This window comes from Ctenopharyngodon idella, chromosome 11 (genome assembly GCF_019924925.1).
Source record: "Ctenopharyngodon idella isolate HZGC_01 chromosome 11, HZGC01, whole genome shotgun sequence".
In the NCBI taxonomy this organism is placed as follows: domain Eukaryota; kingdom Metazoa; phylum Chordata; class Actinopteri; order Cypriniformes; family Xenocyprididae; genus Ctenopharyngodon; species Ctenopharyngodon idella.
The window spans coordinates 20,021,611-20,038,644 of NC_067230.1; the positions used below are offsets into that span (position 1 = coordinate 20,021,611).

Genomic DNA, 17,034 nt, shown 5'->3' on the forward strand with positions numbered 1-17,034 from the left:
TGGGGTCAATCTGAACACAAGGGACTAAAACGTTAGTCATCATCAATTTTAATCATACATTATTTTAAAGTAATTTTAAAAGTGTGATTTCTATACCTAGAAAAGTCAAATCTATATATAAAATAATAATAATAATAAAAATTATAAAATAAATCTTAAAAGGCCATGGGTATTTTTATATATATTTTTTCTAGTTATTCCAAGCTCTTATATATTTTATTGAGTAGAAATTGTAAGTAAAACATTCTTAAAAATATAAAATTATGGGACCTTTTGAATATTGTGTTGAACTATGGGGGTTCTTGGAGTCAAAAAGGTTGAGAACCACTTGATTAAAGTAAATTTCATCTCTGTGAATTAGTCCAAACTGTACATTTCAATCAATTTCATCACACTAAAATGTTCACAGAAGTCCTGCGTTATCAATCTTCCCTATGTTCATTTCGTGAAACCAATGTGGAAACCGAGCCTTACATTACCTTTACTTTTAAACTAAAAATTGTAATCTATTTGGCAACAATGGCAGTTTGGTTGAGAAAAAAAAAAAACTTTTTAAACTACACTGCCCTCCAAAAGTTTGGAAACGCCCTAGAAAAGTGGGGTTTTGGACAATATTGGCATGAATCCTTTTTAATTTGTGATAATTTTGCACTGATAAGGGACAACACAAACTACGAAAACATATTTTATTACATAAACAGTTTATATATAGAAAAAGCTTCAATTTTGGATTCATCAAAATATCCACCATTAGCAGCGATCTGACCTAAACTGGGTTCTAATTGGTTCATTGTATTCTAAACTTAATTGGCAATCAATTGTTGAAGCTATTAAGGTGTGCTGACCCAAAAATCTTTCACAAACCTGGGCCAAGTTTAAACCAGTAACCAGGCATCACAGCTGGCAAAGGGGCATGTCTGACTTTGACATGTATATATTGCCATTATTATGTAATCAAAATGAAAATTATTATTGCTGGTCTTTAATGATAATGTCAAGTTACTTTAATGTATTTGCACCAAAAAATGATAAAGATTTATGCTGATATCGTCCAAAACCACACTCTGCCAGGGGTGTTTCCAAACTTTTGGAGGGCAGAGTATATATAACCCTTGCTAGCATCCGAGCAAAATCAGACCCTTTGGCACTATTTTTCATTTACACCCTGCAAGAAACTCATACCAAGGTCAACTGGGACCTTCTAAATTCCTGTAAATAAAAGCAGCAAAAAAATTGACATTTAACTGATCTAATACTCATATACCTTGAGGTAATGTTCCTAATATCAGTGTGCCACACCAATATAAAGATGCAGTCTAATCCATAACCATAACTGTAATCTGCCACTCAACAGGGATCAGCAGCTGCTGGAGGCATTGGAAGGCTGTATCTGGATTGAGAGACAATCTCTAAACTCAGAGCCAGAGGCCAAATTTCATCCCTAAAAACGAATGTAAATACAAGCCCTATGTCCCTGCAGTGTTTAATCGCTTTAATACACCAATCCATTGCATTACACTAATCTGCTTTTGGAACTGAAAAACTGATCTATTAGGTGTTTTTCAAGGGATAGTCCACCCAAAAATGAAAATTTTCATTTGCCTGTTTTGAAGAATGTTGGTAACCAAACAATTTTAGTTCCCACTGACTTCCAATGTATGGTCAAAAATACAATGGAAGTCAATGGGAACTAAAACTGTTCGGTTACAAACATTCTTCTACAAAAAAATCTTCTTTTCACAAGAAGTGCCATTCCAGACTACAGTCTACCTGCAGCAGCATGTCGCCTGGCTCTATCCTCCCATCTGCTGCCACCGCTCCTCCCTTCATAATAGAGCCGATGTAGATGCCACCATCTCCTCTATCGTTACTTTGGCCCACTATACTGATGCCGAGAAAGTTATACTTCTCTGTGCAAATGAGAGAGAACACGGAAGTGATGAATTTGTGACATACTGTATGTGTACATGTACAAGGCAAGCTGATCTTACCCATATTGAGGGTAACTGTGATGATGTTGAGGCTCATGGTTGAATCGGTGATACTGCTGAAGGAAGATGACTGTGGATACAAAAGCAAAGGAGATACATGAGACCCTAAAAAGCCAAGCCACATACAAAAAAACACAATGATATACACTACTGGTCAAAAGTTTGGAAACATTACTATTTTTAATGTTTTTGAACGAAGTCTCTTATGCTCATTAAGGCTGCATTTATTTCATAATAAATACAGAAAAAACAATAATATTGTGAAATATTATTACAATTTAAAATTATGGTTTTCTATTTTAATATACTTTAAAATATAATTTATTTCTGTGATCAAAGCTGAATTTTCAGCATCATTACTCCAGTCTTCAGTGTCACATGATCCTTCAGAAATCATTGTAATATACTGATTTATTATCAATGTTGGAAACTGTTATTTTTTTTTGGAACCTTTGATGAATAAATTGATGAATAAAAGGTTAAAAAGAACAGCATTTATTCAAAATATAAAACTTTTCTAACAATATAAATCTTTACTATCACTTTTTATCAAATTAACACATCCGTGCTGAATAAAAGTATTAATTTCTTTCAAAAAAAAAAAGAAAGAAAAAAAATTACTGACCCCAAACTTTTGAACGGTAGTGTATATTGTTACAAAAGATTTCTATTTTAAATAAATGCTGATATTTTTTTTAACTTTTTATTCATCAAAGAATCCTGAAAAAGTATCACAGGTTATAAAATAATATTAAGCAGCACAACTGTTTTCAACATTGATAATAAATCAGCATATTACAATGATTTCTGAAGGATCATGTGACACTGAAGACTGGAGTAATGATGCTGAAACTTCAGCTTTGCATCACAGAAATAAATTATATTTTAAAGTACATTAAAATAGAAAACCATAATTTTAAATTGTAATAATATTTCACAATATTATTGTTTTTTCTGTATTTATTATGAAATAAATGCAGCGTTAATGAGCATAAGAGACTTTTACACACTAAAAATAGTAATGTTTCCAAACTTTTAACTGGATTTTTGTGAGATTTAGCTCTTTTCTGGGTACAAATTTGTCCCCAATATATGGTTAAGTAGGTGCACACACACAAACACGTCTAACCCTGTCAATTTTAGCCACTTTGTGTCGCCGACGCCTTCGCTTATGTCTCTTCATTAACTGAAAAGAAGAGCTTTGCTCTGTGGAACTGCTCAGCCTGAGAGAGACGAACATAGGAGAGAAGAACAGTTTGATTATTGTATATACAATTAGAGCCAAGACTTAATAATAAGTCAGTTAGAAGGCTAGCACACAGCAAAAACAAAATGTCAAAGTTTATGCTTTTAATCAATCCAAACCAAACCTGCTAGCATCTTCATCCTCCTCGCTGTCAATGAAGGAGCTTGACTCCAGCTCACTGCTCATCATAGAGCCACTGTCACAGCCCATGGCCGTGTCCCTCACCACCCGCTCGGCTTTTGTGTGACCGTTCACACGTGGGACTATGAACAACAATCATGAGCTTGTGAAACAACAAAACACTAACAAAGAGAACCATATATTTGGATATATTCATGGCTTGATCGCACCTTGAGTGACAAACTTAAAAAAAGAGGAAAACATACACTCCCGTGGGCGTGGCTCTGCCTCAGGGTGGCATCTGATTGGCTGGAAGGCTCTGGTGAGGCGGTGACATCTCAGTGAGCCTGGCTTTGTGTATTGTCTCTGGTGGAACCCGAAACACTCCAGGAGAGTTGGGCTGCCAGTGCTTCTTTCACTACGCTGATATCGCTCTCTCATACTGCCCAATATGCTCACTCATATGCCAGTCTTTTGAATTTGAAGGCAGTCTTTAGTGCTTTATTTATCTTGCAGTCTTTACTAAATTAGTTTGATGAAAGTTTGATTAACAAAACACAGGCAGAAGAACAGAAGAGATGTGGAGGGAAAGTAAAATTGATAATGCACAAGACAGAGTAATGGAGAACAAAATGTGTTTTAAAATATAATTTATGTTGTTTTTTTTAATTCAGGCTACAGATGCAGAGCAAAACAAGCTACAAAAGATGGCGATATATATGCACATCTACATCTAGCAAACTAGGCAATCCATTACAGAGCCATATTTGACTTCCAGCAACGAAATGGAAACAAAGTACTCAATACATCACCACTATTTGTGTAAGCAGCCTATTTAAACCCAGTCTAAAGATATATCACATGTTTAGAGGGATAATACAACAATATATCACATGAGTGATGTATAAAGATATATCATATTACAATCTACTGAAAATTAATTCTTCAAATGCTAGTTAAAATTCCCAAATAATTTCATTCTTACAAAATTTAGTTTATTCTTAATTTATTATTATTATTTTTTTAAAGGCCTATACGAAAACAAGCCAATAATTAAATTTTTTTGAACTCATGTTTTAAGGATGTTTCAATATTTTTTAAATATTAAGAAAATTATTTTATTATTATATTTTTGTCAACTCTAGCATTCTGTAGATAGTCATACCATTTTCACTTACTCTTCCCAAAACACACGCATGTCTTCCTGATAAATTAATACTATTACAGCACAACAAAACATATAAGGATGAAAACGCAAACTTTGTTTATTTTAAATAAAATACTTCTATATAAAGTGAAGTCGCCTTACCTCAGAAAGCGCTAACGACAGAAGAGCTTCTCTCCGCCGGTGCCCACAAATAAACTACTACACAGACACCAGAACTCCCGCGGGAGCGCGCGATATGAATTTATTATCCGCCCCTTCTGCTCGCGCCTCTCGCCAGACGAGCAGTGTCATTCATCAACAGCAGCAGCGCGCGGACAGCGATTTTTGTATCCGCTGCTCGAGCATGAGAATGATCATTATGTGCAATTCTAATTTACAAGCAATATTTGCCCACGTCGAGACAATGGACCGTTTTCACAAACACAAAAAAGCCTCTAAACAGAAATTTGAAGATACTGTCTTAAGTGTGACGTTAGCTTGTATGCGTGGAAATAAATAAATAAATAAATAAATAAATGTTACGCCTGATTAACTGTTAAACATCTAAAACATTTAGGACAGCTAAAAAATATTTTTTTATTTTATTTAATAGCCTATGTTGTCTTGTTATATGTGTAAATTCTTTGTTGTGTGTTTAGCATTTAAAAAAAAAAAGAAAGAAAGAAAAAAAAAAAGGATATAAATAAATCCGCATCCCTGCTTTGCATTTTGTTGAAAAATCTGAAAATGGCCAAAGCACAAAATTCAGTCAGAGGCCCAGAATCCCTAGCTACTGCCTGGCTATTCCCAGAGGAAGAGTGCCTCTTGTAAACCTAATATTTGTTTCTCTTTTTTGTCCTATTAATTGTGAACTCAGACTGTCACCACTGACAATGTCTCCAGACTGGCCACCTAATTAAGCCACACTGATTAATGATCAGCAGGAACTAATGGGCCAACAGAGAGACTTGCACTACCATCACACACACACAGATAAATTATTGTGAGAGGTCTGGGTGTGTTTGTGCATGTGCGAGAAAGCATTTGTTTTGTTAGGGTGAGGACTATGTTGAATAGACAGGAAGGGTGTGTGATTCTGCTCTGTTAAGGCATGTTGTTGTAAATAAGTATTTTAACAAACAATGTACAATGGCAAAAATGTTTGTATTTGTGCAGTTATGTATTGTGCAAACAATCAATGGAAGATTAAATACAGAACAAAGAAAAAAGAGAAACAAAGTGTACAATGGGTGTCTGTTAAATGTCATTTAAATGACAGATTGCTTTATTTGTATTCTTCCATAATATTAATGTGAGAACACATTTAAAGAAGTCGTTTCAGTCTGTCATGGTAGGTAATTATGGATAAATTAAGACTTTACAAATGAGATGAAAACAAACAAATGCATACACAAAAAGACAAAGATGGAAACACCACTATACATATGAAAAAAAAACATACACAAAAAGAGGTGACCTCAGTTTGAAAAGACAAATATATTTATCACACCACTGAGGAAAATATCGTACATAAGAGGGCGTAAAAGATTTGTCACGCTCAGGGTAGGATCAAGCCATGATTATATCAACTTTGTGTAAGAATGCATGTTTGTGGCATGTACAGCAGGGATTTGGTCACCTATGCAGGGTTCCTATGGAAAAGTATTATCCAGGTCTGGATAAGTATGGAAAAAAGAAAACAAAGAATGGAAAAATATTTGTGTTTCCACACTCCTATTCAGTTTTCTAAAATATAAAAATACATTTATCATACAAGCATGGCAAAAGTTTAGTGATTGTTGAAGATGACAGGCGCACATTTTCAGTATGGAAAACTGTTTGTTTTTACCATAAGCAAATCTCTTTTTTGAACTTCACTAAATGAATGTGCGTGTACCACTCAAACTAGCAACAGATAAAGGAGCAAACCATCATGTACATCAGACCGTACTTTGCTGTTTGGTGATCGTGCAACATCAAACCACCATTACAGTATCAAACTGATGTCAGAGGTGAATATACGCAGGTTATAAAACGTTTTAGGTTTCTTCTCATCATGTAAGTGCTTGTTTTCACACTTTGAGAAAGACAATGAATAAAACAGAGAAAATAAAATATTTACAGAAGACTGTACTATATACCAGCTATAAATCTGAAAATAATGGACCGTTTATGTTAAATATGGTCTGAAAAATCAATTTGAGTGTGGAAAAGTATGAAATTTTGGAATGGTAAATGTAGGAACCCTGCCTATGATAAAAGTTACAGTATTTAGGCATAATCTTGTAGCTACACTCACAGTCATCTCTCCTCCGTCTGGTCCTTTCTCGTTCCCGCTCTCGGCGGTGCCGGAGAACGGACTCACTTCCAGTTTCTGTGTCCAGACCGTCTCTGCTGTTCACTGCATTAGCACTGTAGCAAACACACAAACAGAAACATATGCAGCATGAGCTCTGAAAAACACTGCAACAACTGTATTATCTGATACTCATACTGTATGTGCATGTCAACTATGTGTATGTAAGATATACATGTAAGCGATGGAATGCAGACTATTTTAGCTTTTGTGAGAAGGGCAGAAAGGGGAAGAGAGTGAGCAAGAGAGAGAGAGAGAGAATAATGGTAATGACACATAGGGGGTATTTCATCATGAAAGATCGGTTTCTGAATTACACCCCTGGGGCAGGCAAGTGTGTCTTTGTGCAAGAACTATATGTGTTTTCAGTAGAAACCTGAGTGAGGTGAGAAATGTATTCCACCTTCACTACACAGCAAAATCCCCAGAGTTAAATCAACTCTGCTCAGAGTACATATGGTCCCTCTCTAAATAGCATTAAAATAACTGAAGCAGAGTTAAATTTAATGAGATAATTAAGCAATAAATTAAAAGATGATTGTGCATTAGTGATGAACACCTGCTGTTAACAAGCAGAATCACTGAAGAAATAAGAAAAAACACAAAAACTACAAGTGACTTAAGTCACAGCCTTATTAATTGCTTAATTATCTCATTAACTTTAACTCTGCTTCAGTGTTACTTTAACACTATTTAGAGAGGGACCATATGTACTCTGAGCAGAGCTGATTTAACAAACCCTTCAACCAACCAACTGCCTCACGCACACCAGTCTTAATATAGTAAAGGTGTCCTATAAAGGTCTGTGTAAAAAAAATAATACATATATATATCATGACCCCTGAATGCGATAAACCTTTGCATTTTTATTACCACATGCCAAAAAGTGAGTCTGTCCTTTCCAAGGTGGAAGATATAATACTTTTAAATAGGCTGTAAGCCAAAGAGGACATATACTGGTACATGCAGTAAGATATTCAAAAACATTTTTTCAGTTTTTTTCAATTTCAAACATGTTGATGTCATAAAAATACATTGCATTCAATAATAATTTAAATGATTCATTTTTTTTTTTTAAATTAATTTTTAATTATTTTTTCATTAATTTTTAATTTCGGTCAGTACAATTTTCTTTTTGAAAAATTAATACCTTTTTTTTAGCAAAAATGCACAGTAAATACATTTTAATGTTACAAAAGATTCCTATTTTAAATGAATGCTGTTCTTTCAAACTTTCTAGTCATCAAAAAATCCTGAAAAAATGTACCAGTTTTCAAAAAATATTAAGCATAACTGTCTTTAACACACTGAAAAAAAAAAAAAAAAAATGTTTCTTGAGCATCAAATCAGCATATTAGAATGATTTCTGAAGGATCATGTGACACTGAGATTCAGTTTGCCATCACAGCAAGAAATTACATTTTAAATATTTTAAATTGTAATAATATTTCACAACATTTCTATTTTTACTGTATTTTTCTGTTTTACTGTATTGTATTTTTGATCACATAAATGCAATTGTGCTGAATTTAAGACTCTTAATACAGCATATTATTGTTATTGTTCTAAAAATGTGAGGTACACTGCATGAATGCACTATGCGATACAAATGTGTAAGCAGTGAATCAGTCAACCAATGTAACATGGACATGGAATCAAAAATTATATAATCCAATGAGCTTGTGCTTTGCTGTACAGGTTAAAAATCAGCCACAAGAGGGCAGAAATATCACAGCATCAGCACTAGTGATCTACATCAGTGTTTCCTCACATGTACATTCCAAATGTATGGCTCAATTACCCCTTCATCAACACCAAACCAGCAATGGATTCATTTTAACTTGCATTTTTCTGGATATCATGTCATTTGAGAGTTGAAAAACATACATCTGTATGCTTCCTTCATATATGCTGCTATACAATATTCTTGCCTTATAAAAGGTACTGGATGTGTAAGTGTGTGACTGCAATAATTATGTTCCACACTGTAAAAAATGGCTGAAACTTTTATAGAACAATTAGATTAAAAACCTTACCACAAACAATGAAAAAATGCGAATGGCAGAACATTGCATTATATGTAATTTTACTGTATGCTGCCATTTTTTCAGGTAAAAACTATGAATTACAGTATATTTTACAGGAAAAAACAGTAATTTAACAGGCATTTTGTACAGTGCATGTATCATACATTATAAAAATACCTCATTATTATTACTATATCAATCCTGTCCTTGAACATTTTTACTATTTTTTGCTATTTTAATGAACTCACATCACCTATACACATTCTTACACTATCATCACTGTTCAAAGCACCTTTTCTATTTATATCCCTTTTCATCTGCACAGTACTGACTCTTGCCTTCTGCACCCTATTTGCACTTGCACAATAATATATTACTATTTCTACTTCTGGTTAGATGCTAACTGTACAGAACAATTAAATTAAGTCTGATCTAGTCATTTTCTATGAAGATGCATAAGATGTCTCTCCCTGTCCTCTCTTATCCTTGGACACTAAAATCTTAAACATTAACAATTTTATATTTGGTCATGCCGTTGCATAACAGTGAAGCAGATTTACAAAGGTCCCTTCTGGGATGTTCTGCTATGGGCAGATACACCACTCATTGTTTACCACAACTCCCTTCAACATTTGTGTCTCATGCTTTCTGGATGACTGAGCCCAGTGGGGGTGCAAGAGCCAAAGGGATTTGCTCTCTTTTTGCTGTTGATATTCCTACATCCTCAACAGAGATTATTATGTAGATCAGGGATTCCCAACCGGGGGTAAACATTCCCCAGGGGTTACTTCAGCAGGTTTCAGGGGATTTTCTTAAAAAAAAAAGTTGATTTTGCTTTAAAACCAAAATTGCAAATACAATTTTTTAGAGCTGTCAATACATTAAAATAATTAATTGTGATTATTGTCATGATTTTTTTTATTTTTTATTTAACACACTTTGTTTTGTTTTTTTAAGGCAAGACACTACAGCCAAAAACATGTTTTTTTCATGCACCGTTCAATTTTGGGCTATTTGGCTTTTCATAACATGTTTTTCAGACTAGTGGACTACCAAAAAACTCTTCTTTGGTAGCACTTACATCGAACTTTACACTATCTATATTCTGAAGGTTTTTACAGAGGGGTTTGTTACTATATCATTTACCTGATTTTATGCATTTTATTCCTAAAAACAAGGTGATTTTTTATTTTTCTGGCTGTTTTTTCAGTATTTTCAGATTTATTGGGTGATAAAAAGAGACATCTGTTCTGTAAAAACCTCTTACTCTAATAAGTCGACAAAATGAAACAAGATTTTTAACCTGGCTTAATACAGTTTATAGATTTCTGTTCTGGAAATGTATGCGAATTAGTGAATATTTAATTCGATAATGCCTATTTTGTATATTTAAACATAATATTTTAGAAAACTTTTACAATTTTTTACTCAATTCTTATGCTTTCTTCACAAACTATCGTAATTATCATAAATACTATTTTCCTAGGTAAAAAAATTGCATATGAACGCCCTCTCATGTCGAAACTTGCGATAAGCTCATAATTACGACTTCAGAAATGATCAAATTTCCTATAGCAAGTGATGGCATCATTAATGTAACCAATCAACTGGAGAAGTATGGTGATATCTATTAGTTAATTATTTTACACTATTCACCTGGGGTGTCTTTGTAAGAAAAATATCCATACTTAAATCTTTATAAACTAAAATAACCCGGCATATGGCCTATGCAATTCAACTTATGGCGAAAGAGTAACCTCTGAACTGACACATGATGTATTGACGAACTCAGAAGCGCAGATGATAGAGCAAACAAAAGAGCGGTTAACAAATTAGAAGTCTAAAATGAGAATTTTTAAAGAAAAAATGTCAGAGGATTTTGATATAAGAGTTCGTTGCAGGTTTGTTTAAAGGTTACTCTTTTGCAGCAAGTCGACTTGTGTAGGAAATCAGCCAGAAGTTAGTTATTAACTATAGTTAGTTTATAAAGTTTTAAATATGGATAATTTTCTTACAAAAACCCATCATTTTGCTTCAGAAGGCCTTTATTAACCCCCTGGAGTTGTATGGATTACTTGTATGATGGATGGACGCACTTTTTTGGACTTCAAAATCAGGAGCGTCATTCACTACCATTATAAAGCTTGGAAGAGACAGGATATTTTTTAATATAACTCTGATTGTGTTTGTCTGAAAGAAGTCATATACACCTAGGATAATTAAATTCATTTTTGGGTGAACTACCCCTTTAAGCAAGAAAGCAAAAAGGCAAAAAAAACACCAGACATGCTTTAAAAATGAATCCATTTCTGGTCTGATGTGGATGAAGGGGTACTTGAGCCTTTCAGATGAGGCTGTAGAGGTACACGAGACAAATAAGGTACATGAGTGAGCAGAGAGTCTGATTTCACCTCAAAAGACTCAGAAGCTTGGAGGTGTATAAAGTGTGTGGGCAGGTGAAGGTGACATGGCATGTGCAGAATGCAGACTGCGTGAGAGGGAAAGAGTGGATTGCTAATGTGAGTGTGTATGTGTGTGTTCGATCATGTGAGATAATCAGCACATCTGGTGCATGCTATAAATGGATGTTTTCAGTGGTTGAGCATAAAACACAATGACAGCATAAAATTAACTATTAAATAACTATTGTGCAGAGAACACTAAACATTACACTTGACCAGGCACACATGATTCAGTTATATAATACAATTATATCATCGAAATATCAAGAGATCATATCATTTCTCATTTCAACTGAACCTGGAATCGATCCAAATGGAACAAACAAACTATATATCAGAAGTTCAGGATAATGAGTTTGACTGAGCATGTGAGCTCCTGATTCACTAAAGGATTTACGCAAATGCCCTAAAATATGTTAAAATATTAACATGTCCTTCAGAAATCATTGTAATATCCTGATTTGGTGCTCAAGAAACATATCTTATTATTATCAATGTTGAAAACAGTTGTGCTGCTTAAAATGTTTGTGGAAGCCATGATAATTTTTGTTTTTTTCAGGATTTATCGAAGAATAGGAAGTTTAAAAGACAGCATTTATTTGAAATAAATTTTTTAAACATTATTAATGTCTTTAATATCAGTTTTAATGGATGCATCCCTACTGAATAAAGTATTAATTTCTTTAAAAAAAAAAGGACTGACCTCAAACTTTCAAACGATATTATAGATATAAAATGTATATACTTATATAGTTATTCTGTCTAAATTAAAAATAAAACACTAAATGTATCATTTTAAATGCTACAAGTGAATTTAGGCATAATAACATTATAATGTACTGTATATATATTTAATAATTCAATAAGACTAAATATAAGTCAGTCTTAATTGATGGAAAAGCTAATAAAAAAAAATGAGCATGTACAATTAAATATATTCAATATCGACAGAAACCAAAAAATTTAGATTAGATTAGAAAATATGAAACAATAACTGATTTTTAGAGGATGGAAAATGCTGCTATTATAATCTAGTATAGCGTATATAGGCATCTGTTTAGTGAATTTGTTCTGGAGGGTGTTGCACAGGATGCATGTGTGTTACTCACTGGAACGAGGGGGGTCTGGAGTCTCCGATGCCTCCCGTCCTCTCCAGCGGTGGGGGAAGCTCAGTATGACTGTCAGTGCACACCGACATCCCATCTGTGTGGGAGCTCTCAGCCAATACAAGCTACGAACAGACAAATAAATGCATATTAACACAAAAATGAACTTAAAGCGTTAGTTCACCCAAAAATGAAAATTCTGTCATCAATTACTCAGCCTCATGTTGTTCCAAAACCCAACCCTGAAGATTCAAAATGTTCATAAAGAGATCTTAAAATAAATCTATATGAATTGAGTGGTTTAATCCAAGACTCTTCCAAGACATGATTGCTTTATACTGATGCAAAAACTTGAGGCAATGAGATCCAGGCGATTATGTCAGAGATCAAATTTGAATAAGGAATAACAAATTTAATAATTAAAAATTATAGAGACAAACAAATTAATAGTTAATAATAAAATCGAGAGTATTGTATCTAACAGATGAAGATGAAGATCAGAGAAAGAAAGAACAAAATTAAGACATTTGCAGAATGAAATGAGAGGTACAAGAGAAGCAAAAGCACGCAGAAGAGATGCGAGAAGCAGAAAGAGCCAAGGAAAATGCAAAGAAAAGCTAAAAACTATCAAAGGTCCAGTCCGTTTTATACCATAAGCATAGGAAAACTTACATCCTACTCAAACTTATGTTTTGGTCTAATAAGAAAAGGTCAAATAGATTTATCCATTATGTCAGAGTGACTAGTCAAATGTACAAAAGGTGTTGTTTTGACACCCTTAAGGGGGTTTTGCAGATCTTGCATTATCACATGTCTGAAGAAATGGAAACAGACATATTTTGATATAAAGGTACATCAAGTTCAAATGAGCAAAATATCATCGCTTCTGCAGTACTTGGCAGGCGTCCAATATCTAACCACAAACATGTTGAAATTGAATATAGCAAGCATACATACTCTTAAAAATAAAAGAAGAATAACCATAAAGGAGTACAATAAAGAGTAAATACTTGAAAATATGATGAGGATTAATATATGGAGTAGGAGTACATGAATATATGAAATCAAAAGTAATATTGATAAGCCATAAATGATTAACATGAAATATGAATAAAATGCATGAATATGAATATTGACCAAATTTAATTTAGTCGGTAACACTTTGGTATAGGGAACACAAATTCACTATAAACAATAAAACTCTTAATTTACTGCTTATTAATAGTTAGTTTTGTAGCATTTAAGTTTAAGGTATGGGGTAGGATTTAGAGATGTAGAATATGGTCATGTAGAATAAGGCATTAATATGTGCTTTATAAGTACTAATAAACAGGCCAATATGCAAGCTAATAAGCAACTAGTTAAAAGTGAGAATTGTTCCCCATACTGAAGTGTTACCATTTAGTCTTTATGCACTGAAATTGGGTAAATGGAAGCTCAAGCATTCTTGTTCAACATGCAAGAACCAATAAGGTTCATTCTCGCATGTCACGGCAGCACGTTTGAACCAATAAGGCTTGTTCTCGCGCGCCAAGCAAGTACAGTTGAGCTTCTATTTCCCCTATTTGAGGGCTGCTCTATGTATGTTTGCTGGTCAGTGTTTATATGTGAATAAAAGCCTAAATTAAATCTGTTTATCATATAAAGCGATCATGTTTCTTCAGAAGATTTGGATAACACGGCTCGATTCATATGGATTTATTTTACGATCTCTTTATGAACTTTTTGAACCTTCAGAGTTTGGGGTGAAACGACTTCAATGGAGGGGAAGAAATCTATTTCTTTGTTCGTGTCTTGGAGATAAATGATAGTCTTATAGGTTTGGAACAACATGAGAGAGTAACTGATGACAGAATTTTCATTTAAGGGTGAACCCTTTAAGTAAAATCAAGTGCCGCTTCTTCATCCCTCACACAGTTTGGACGAATCGAATGTTTGAACTGTTCTAAACTCATGACAAAAGACTACAACAAGCAAAGGCCTCAAAGGCACTAAATAAAAATGGCATCCAGCAGAACGCAATTTCCTGAATTATGCATTACACTTTAGAGCCGATCCGACTTCAAAGTGCCTTTCAGACTTAATTAGCATAATGAATCGGAGAACTTAAACTGTTGATGTCCAGTATATGATTTAGCACATATGCTGCATCTTTCTTACGACGTGCAGTATGAATGCATGACTGCCTGCCTTTTTCCACTCTGATTCAGATGTTATATAAGGCGGAGGTTATCACAGCTCACCCATGACACCACTCTCCCATTGAAACAAGGCAGTTTGGCGTTATCGTCCGAGACTTCCTCTTTGACAACCCTGCAGGGACACAAAGAAAAAGAGAGGCATGTATAATTAATTAGAAGTGTGTTTGTATGAAACTGCTGCATTGGTTGTGCATGTTGCACATACTATTGCTGTATTCAACATCTACCGCCATGTGCTGACAAATGAGCTCACAGGACTAGATAACATCTTCATTTGTTGTGTGAAGTGTAACTGTGATCCTGTTTAAATGTGTTGTTTAGACTGACTTTGCTAATTGCAAATCTGTCACAACGGATTTGAATAGAGGGCATATGGTGAGGATCTCACAAGACAGCTTGTTATGAATGTGTCAACTCAATCATGTTGCTCCAAAACCATAAGACTTTTGTTCTTCTTTGGAACAAATGAAGATATTTTTGAATGAAATCTGAAAGTTTTCTATCCCACCAGAGTCTAGAGTCTATTCACCCAAAATTCTGATGGTTCATTTAATTGGAGCGGTTTAATCCTGAAGAAACTCGATCGCTTTATTTGATGAACAGATTTAATATAAGCTTTTATTCAAATATAAACATTATTCAGTGGATTCAACCGTACTTGCTTGATACGTGAGAACAAACCTCATTGGTACTTGCGGAAGCTCAAACTTGTTGGTATGACACATGGAAATGAACATCATTGGTTCTCGCGCATCAAGCAAGCATGCTTGAGCTTCTGTTTACCAAATCTGAGTGCACATTTGTGGATCAATGTTTATATATGAATAAAAGCCTAAATTAAATCTATTCATCATATAAAGCAATTGTGTCTCTTCAGAAGACTTGGATTAAATCGCTCGATACATATATATTTATTTTACAATCTCTTTACAAATGTGAACATAATTTTGTCTTTCAGTGGAGGGACAGAAATCGCTCAGATTGCATTAAAAATACCTTCATTTGTCTTTTGAAGATGAATTAAAGTCTTATGGGTTTGGATCAACATGAGGGTGAGTATTGATGACAATTTAGATTTTTGTGTGAACTATCCCTTTAAATGAATTTAAGTGTAGTCCACAAAGTTATCTTATGGCTCAATAAGACTTGGAATACACCTCTGAGTCTTTACCAACTCAAGCATGTGTATCTGACAGAAAAAAGCATGTTTGTCTAAGAAAAATATTCATATATGTAAATGAAAAGGATCAATGTGAGGATGCTAGTGTCTGTTCATCTAATCTGTACTTTGCAATTGAAATTCTCCTCATCTCACGAGAAAGCAAATATCTCAGAATCTACATCTACAGTATAACAATTTGTGAGGTTCCAAAGGAAATGCTTAAAAAGAAAACAGATACATTTAAGTTCGGAATGTAATAATCATTGTCAGAGTGATTATACTGTAACATTTCTGATTGATTGTTAAAGATAACTTTTAGCTGAATGTACTTTTAACTGCACATTGAAAGCATACATTTCACAAACAATTAAACATGCAGGAAACGACAAAACAAATAAGAGATTGTATTATTTTATTATGGCAAATGTGTCAAAATACAAAAGTGTTCCCACTTTTTGAACAAATTCAGACTAATTCACTAATTAATCATTCAGATTTGACTTAAGATTTGAAACTATTCACTCACAAGACATCACTTTGACTCTACACATATAAAATATTTCCCTGACAAAAAGGTTTTCCATTAACCTGTACAGAAACAAGTACAATGTTTCATCAGGACTAAACATTTTAACTACTGTAACTACACTGCCCTCAAAAAGTTTGGAAACACCCCTGGCAAAGTGTGGTTTTGGACAATATCAGCATAAATCCTTATCATTTTTTGGTGCAAATACATTAAAGTAACTTGACATTATCATTGAAAACCAGCAATAATAATTTTCATTTTGATTACATAATAATGGCAATATATACATGTCAAAGTCAGACATGCCCCTTTGCCAGCTGTGATTTCTGGTTACTGGTTTAAACTTGGCCCAGGTTTGTGAAAGATTTTTGGGTCAGCACACCTTAATAGCTTCAACAATTGATTGGCAATTAAGTTTAGAATACAATGAACCAATTAGAACCCAGTTTAGGTCAGATCGCTGCTAATGGTGGATATTTTGATGAATCCAAAATGTAAGTTTTTTCTATATATAAACTGTTTATGTAATAAAATATGTTTTCATAGTTTGTGTTGTCCCTTATCAGTGCAAAATTATCTCAAATTAAAAAGGATTCATGCCAATATTGTCCAAAACCCCACTTTTCTAGGGCGTTTCCAAACTTTTGGAGGGCAGTGTATATAAAACAACTAAATGCCAGTTAACAA

The 17,034-nt window shown here is 33.8% G+C and overlaps 1 protein-coding gene across 2 annotated transcripts in view; it reads right to left on the reverse strand.

Annotated features, from left to right (window-relative positions):
- Positions 1-17,034, reverse strand: part of dvl1b (dishevelled segment polarity protein 1b) — a 45,208-nt gene that overhangs the window by 13,408 nt on the left and 14,766 nt on the right. The window contains exons 2-8 of one of the 2 annotated variants that reach the window (XM_051912461.1): positions 14,699-14,768; positions 12,459-12,580; positions 6,804-6,916; positions 3,362-3,500; positions 3,121-3,214; positions 1,992-2,061; positions 1,771-1,910 (exon numbers count right to left, since the gene is read on the reverse strand). In XM_051912461.1, the coding sequence (XP_051768421.1) occupies positions 1,771-1,910; positions 1,992-2,061; positions 3,121-3,214; positions 3,362-3,500; positions 6,804-6,916; positions 12,459-12,580; positions 14,699-14,768 (748 nt within the window). Of the gene's footprint in view, positions 1-1,770; positions 2,062-3,120; positions 3,215-3,361; positions 3,501-6,803; positions 6,917-12,458; positions 12,581-14,698; positions 14,769-17,034 lie in introns of both variants that reach the window. The other variant, XM_051912460.1, reaches the window with a different exon arrangement.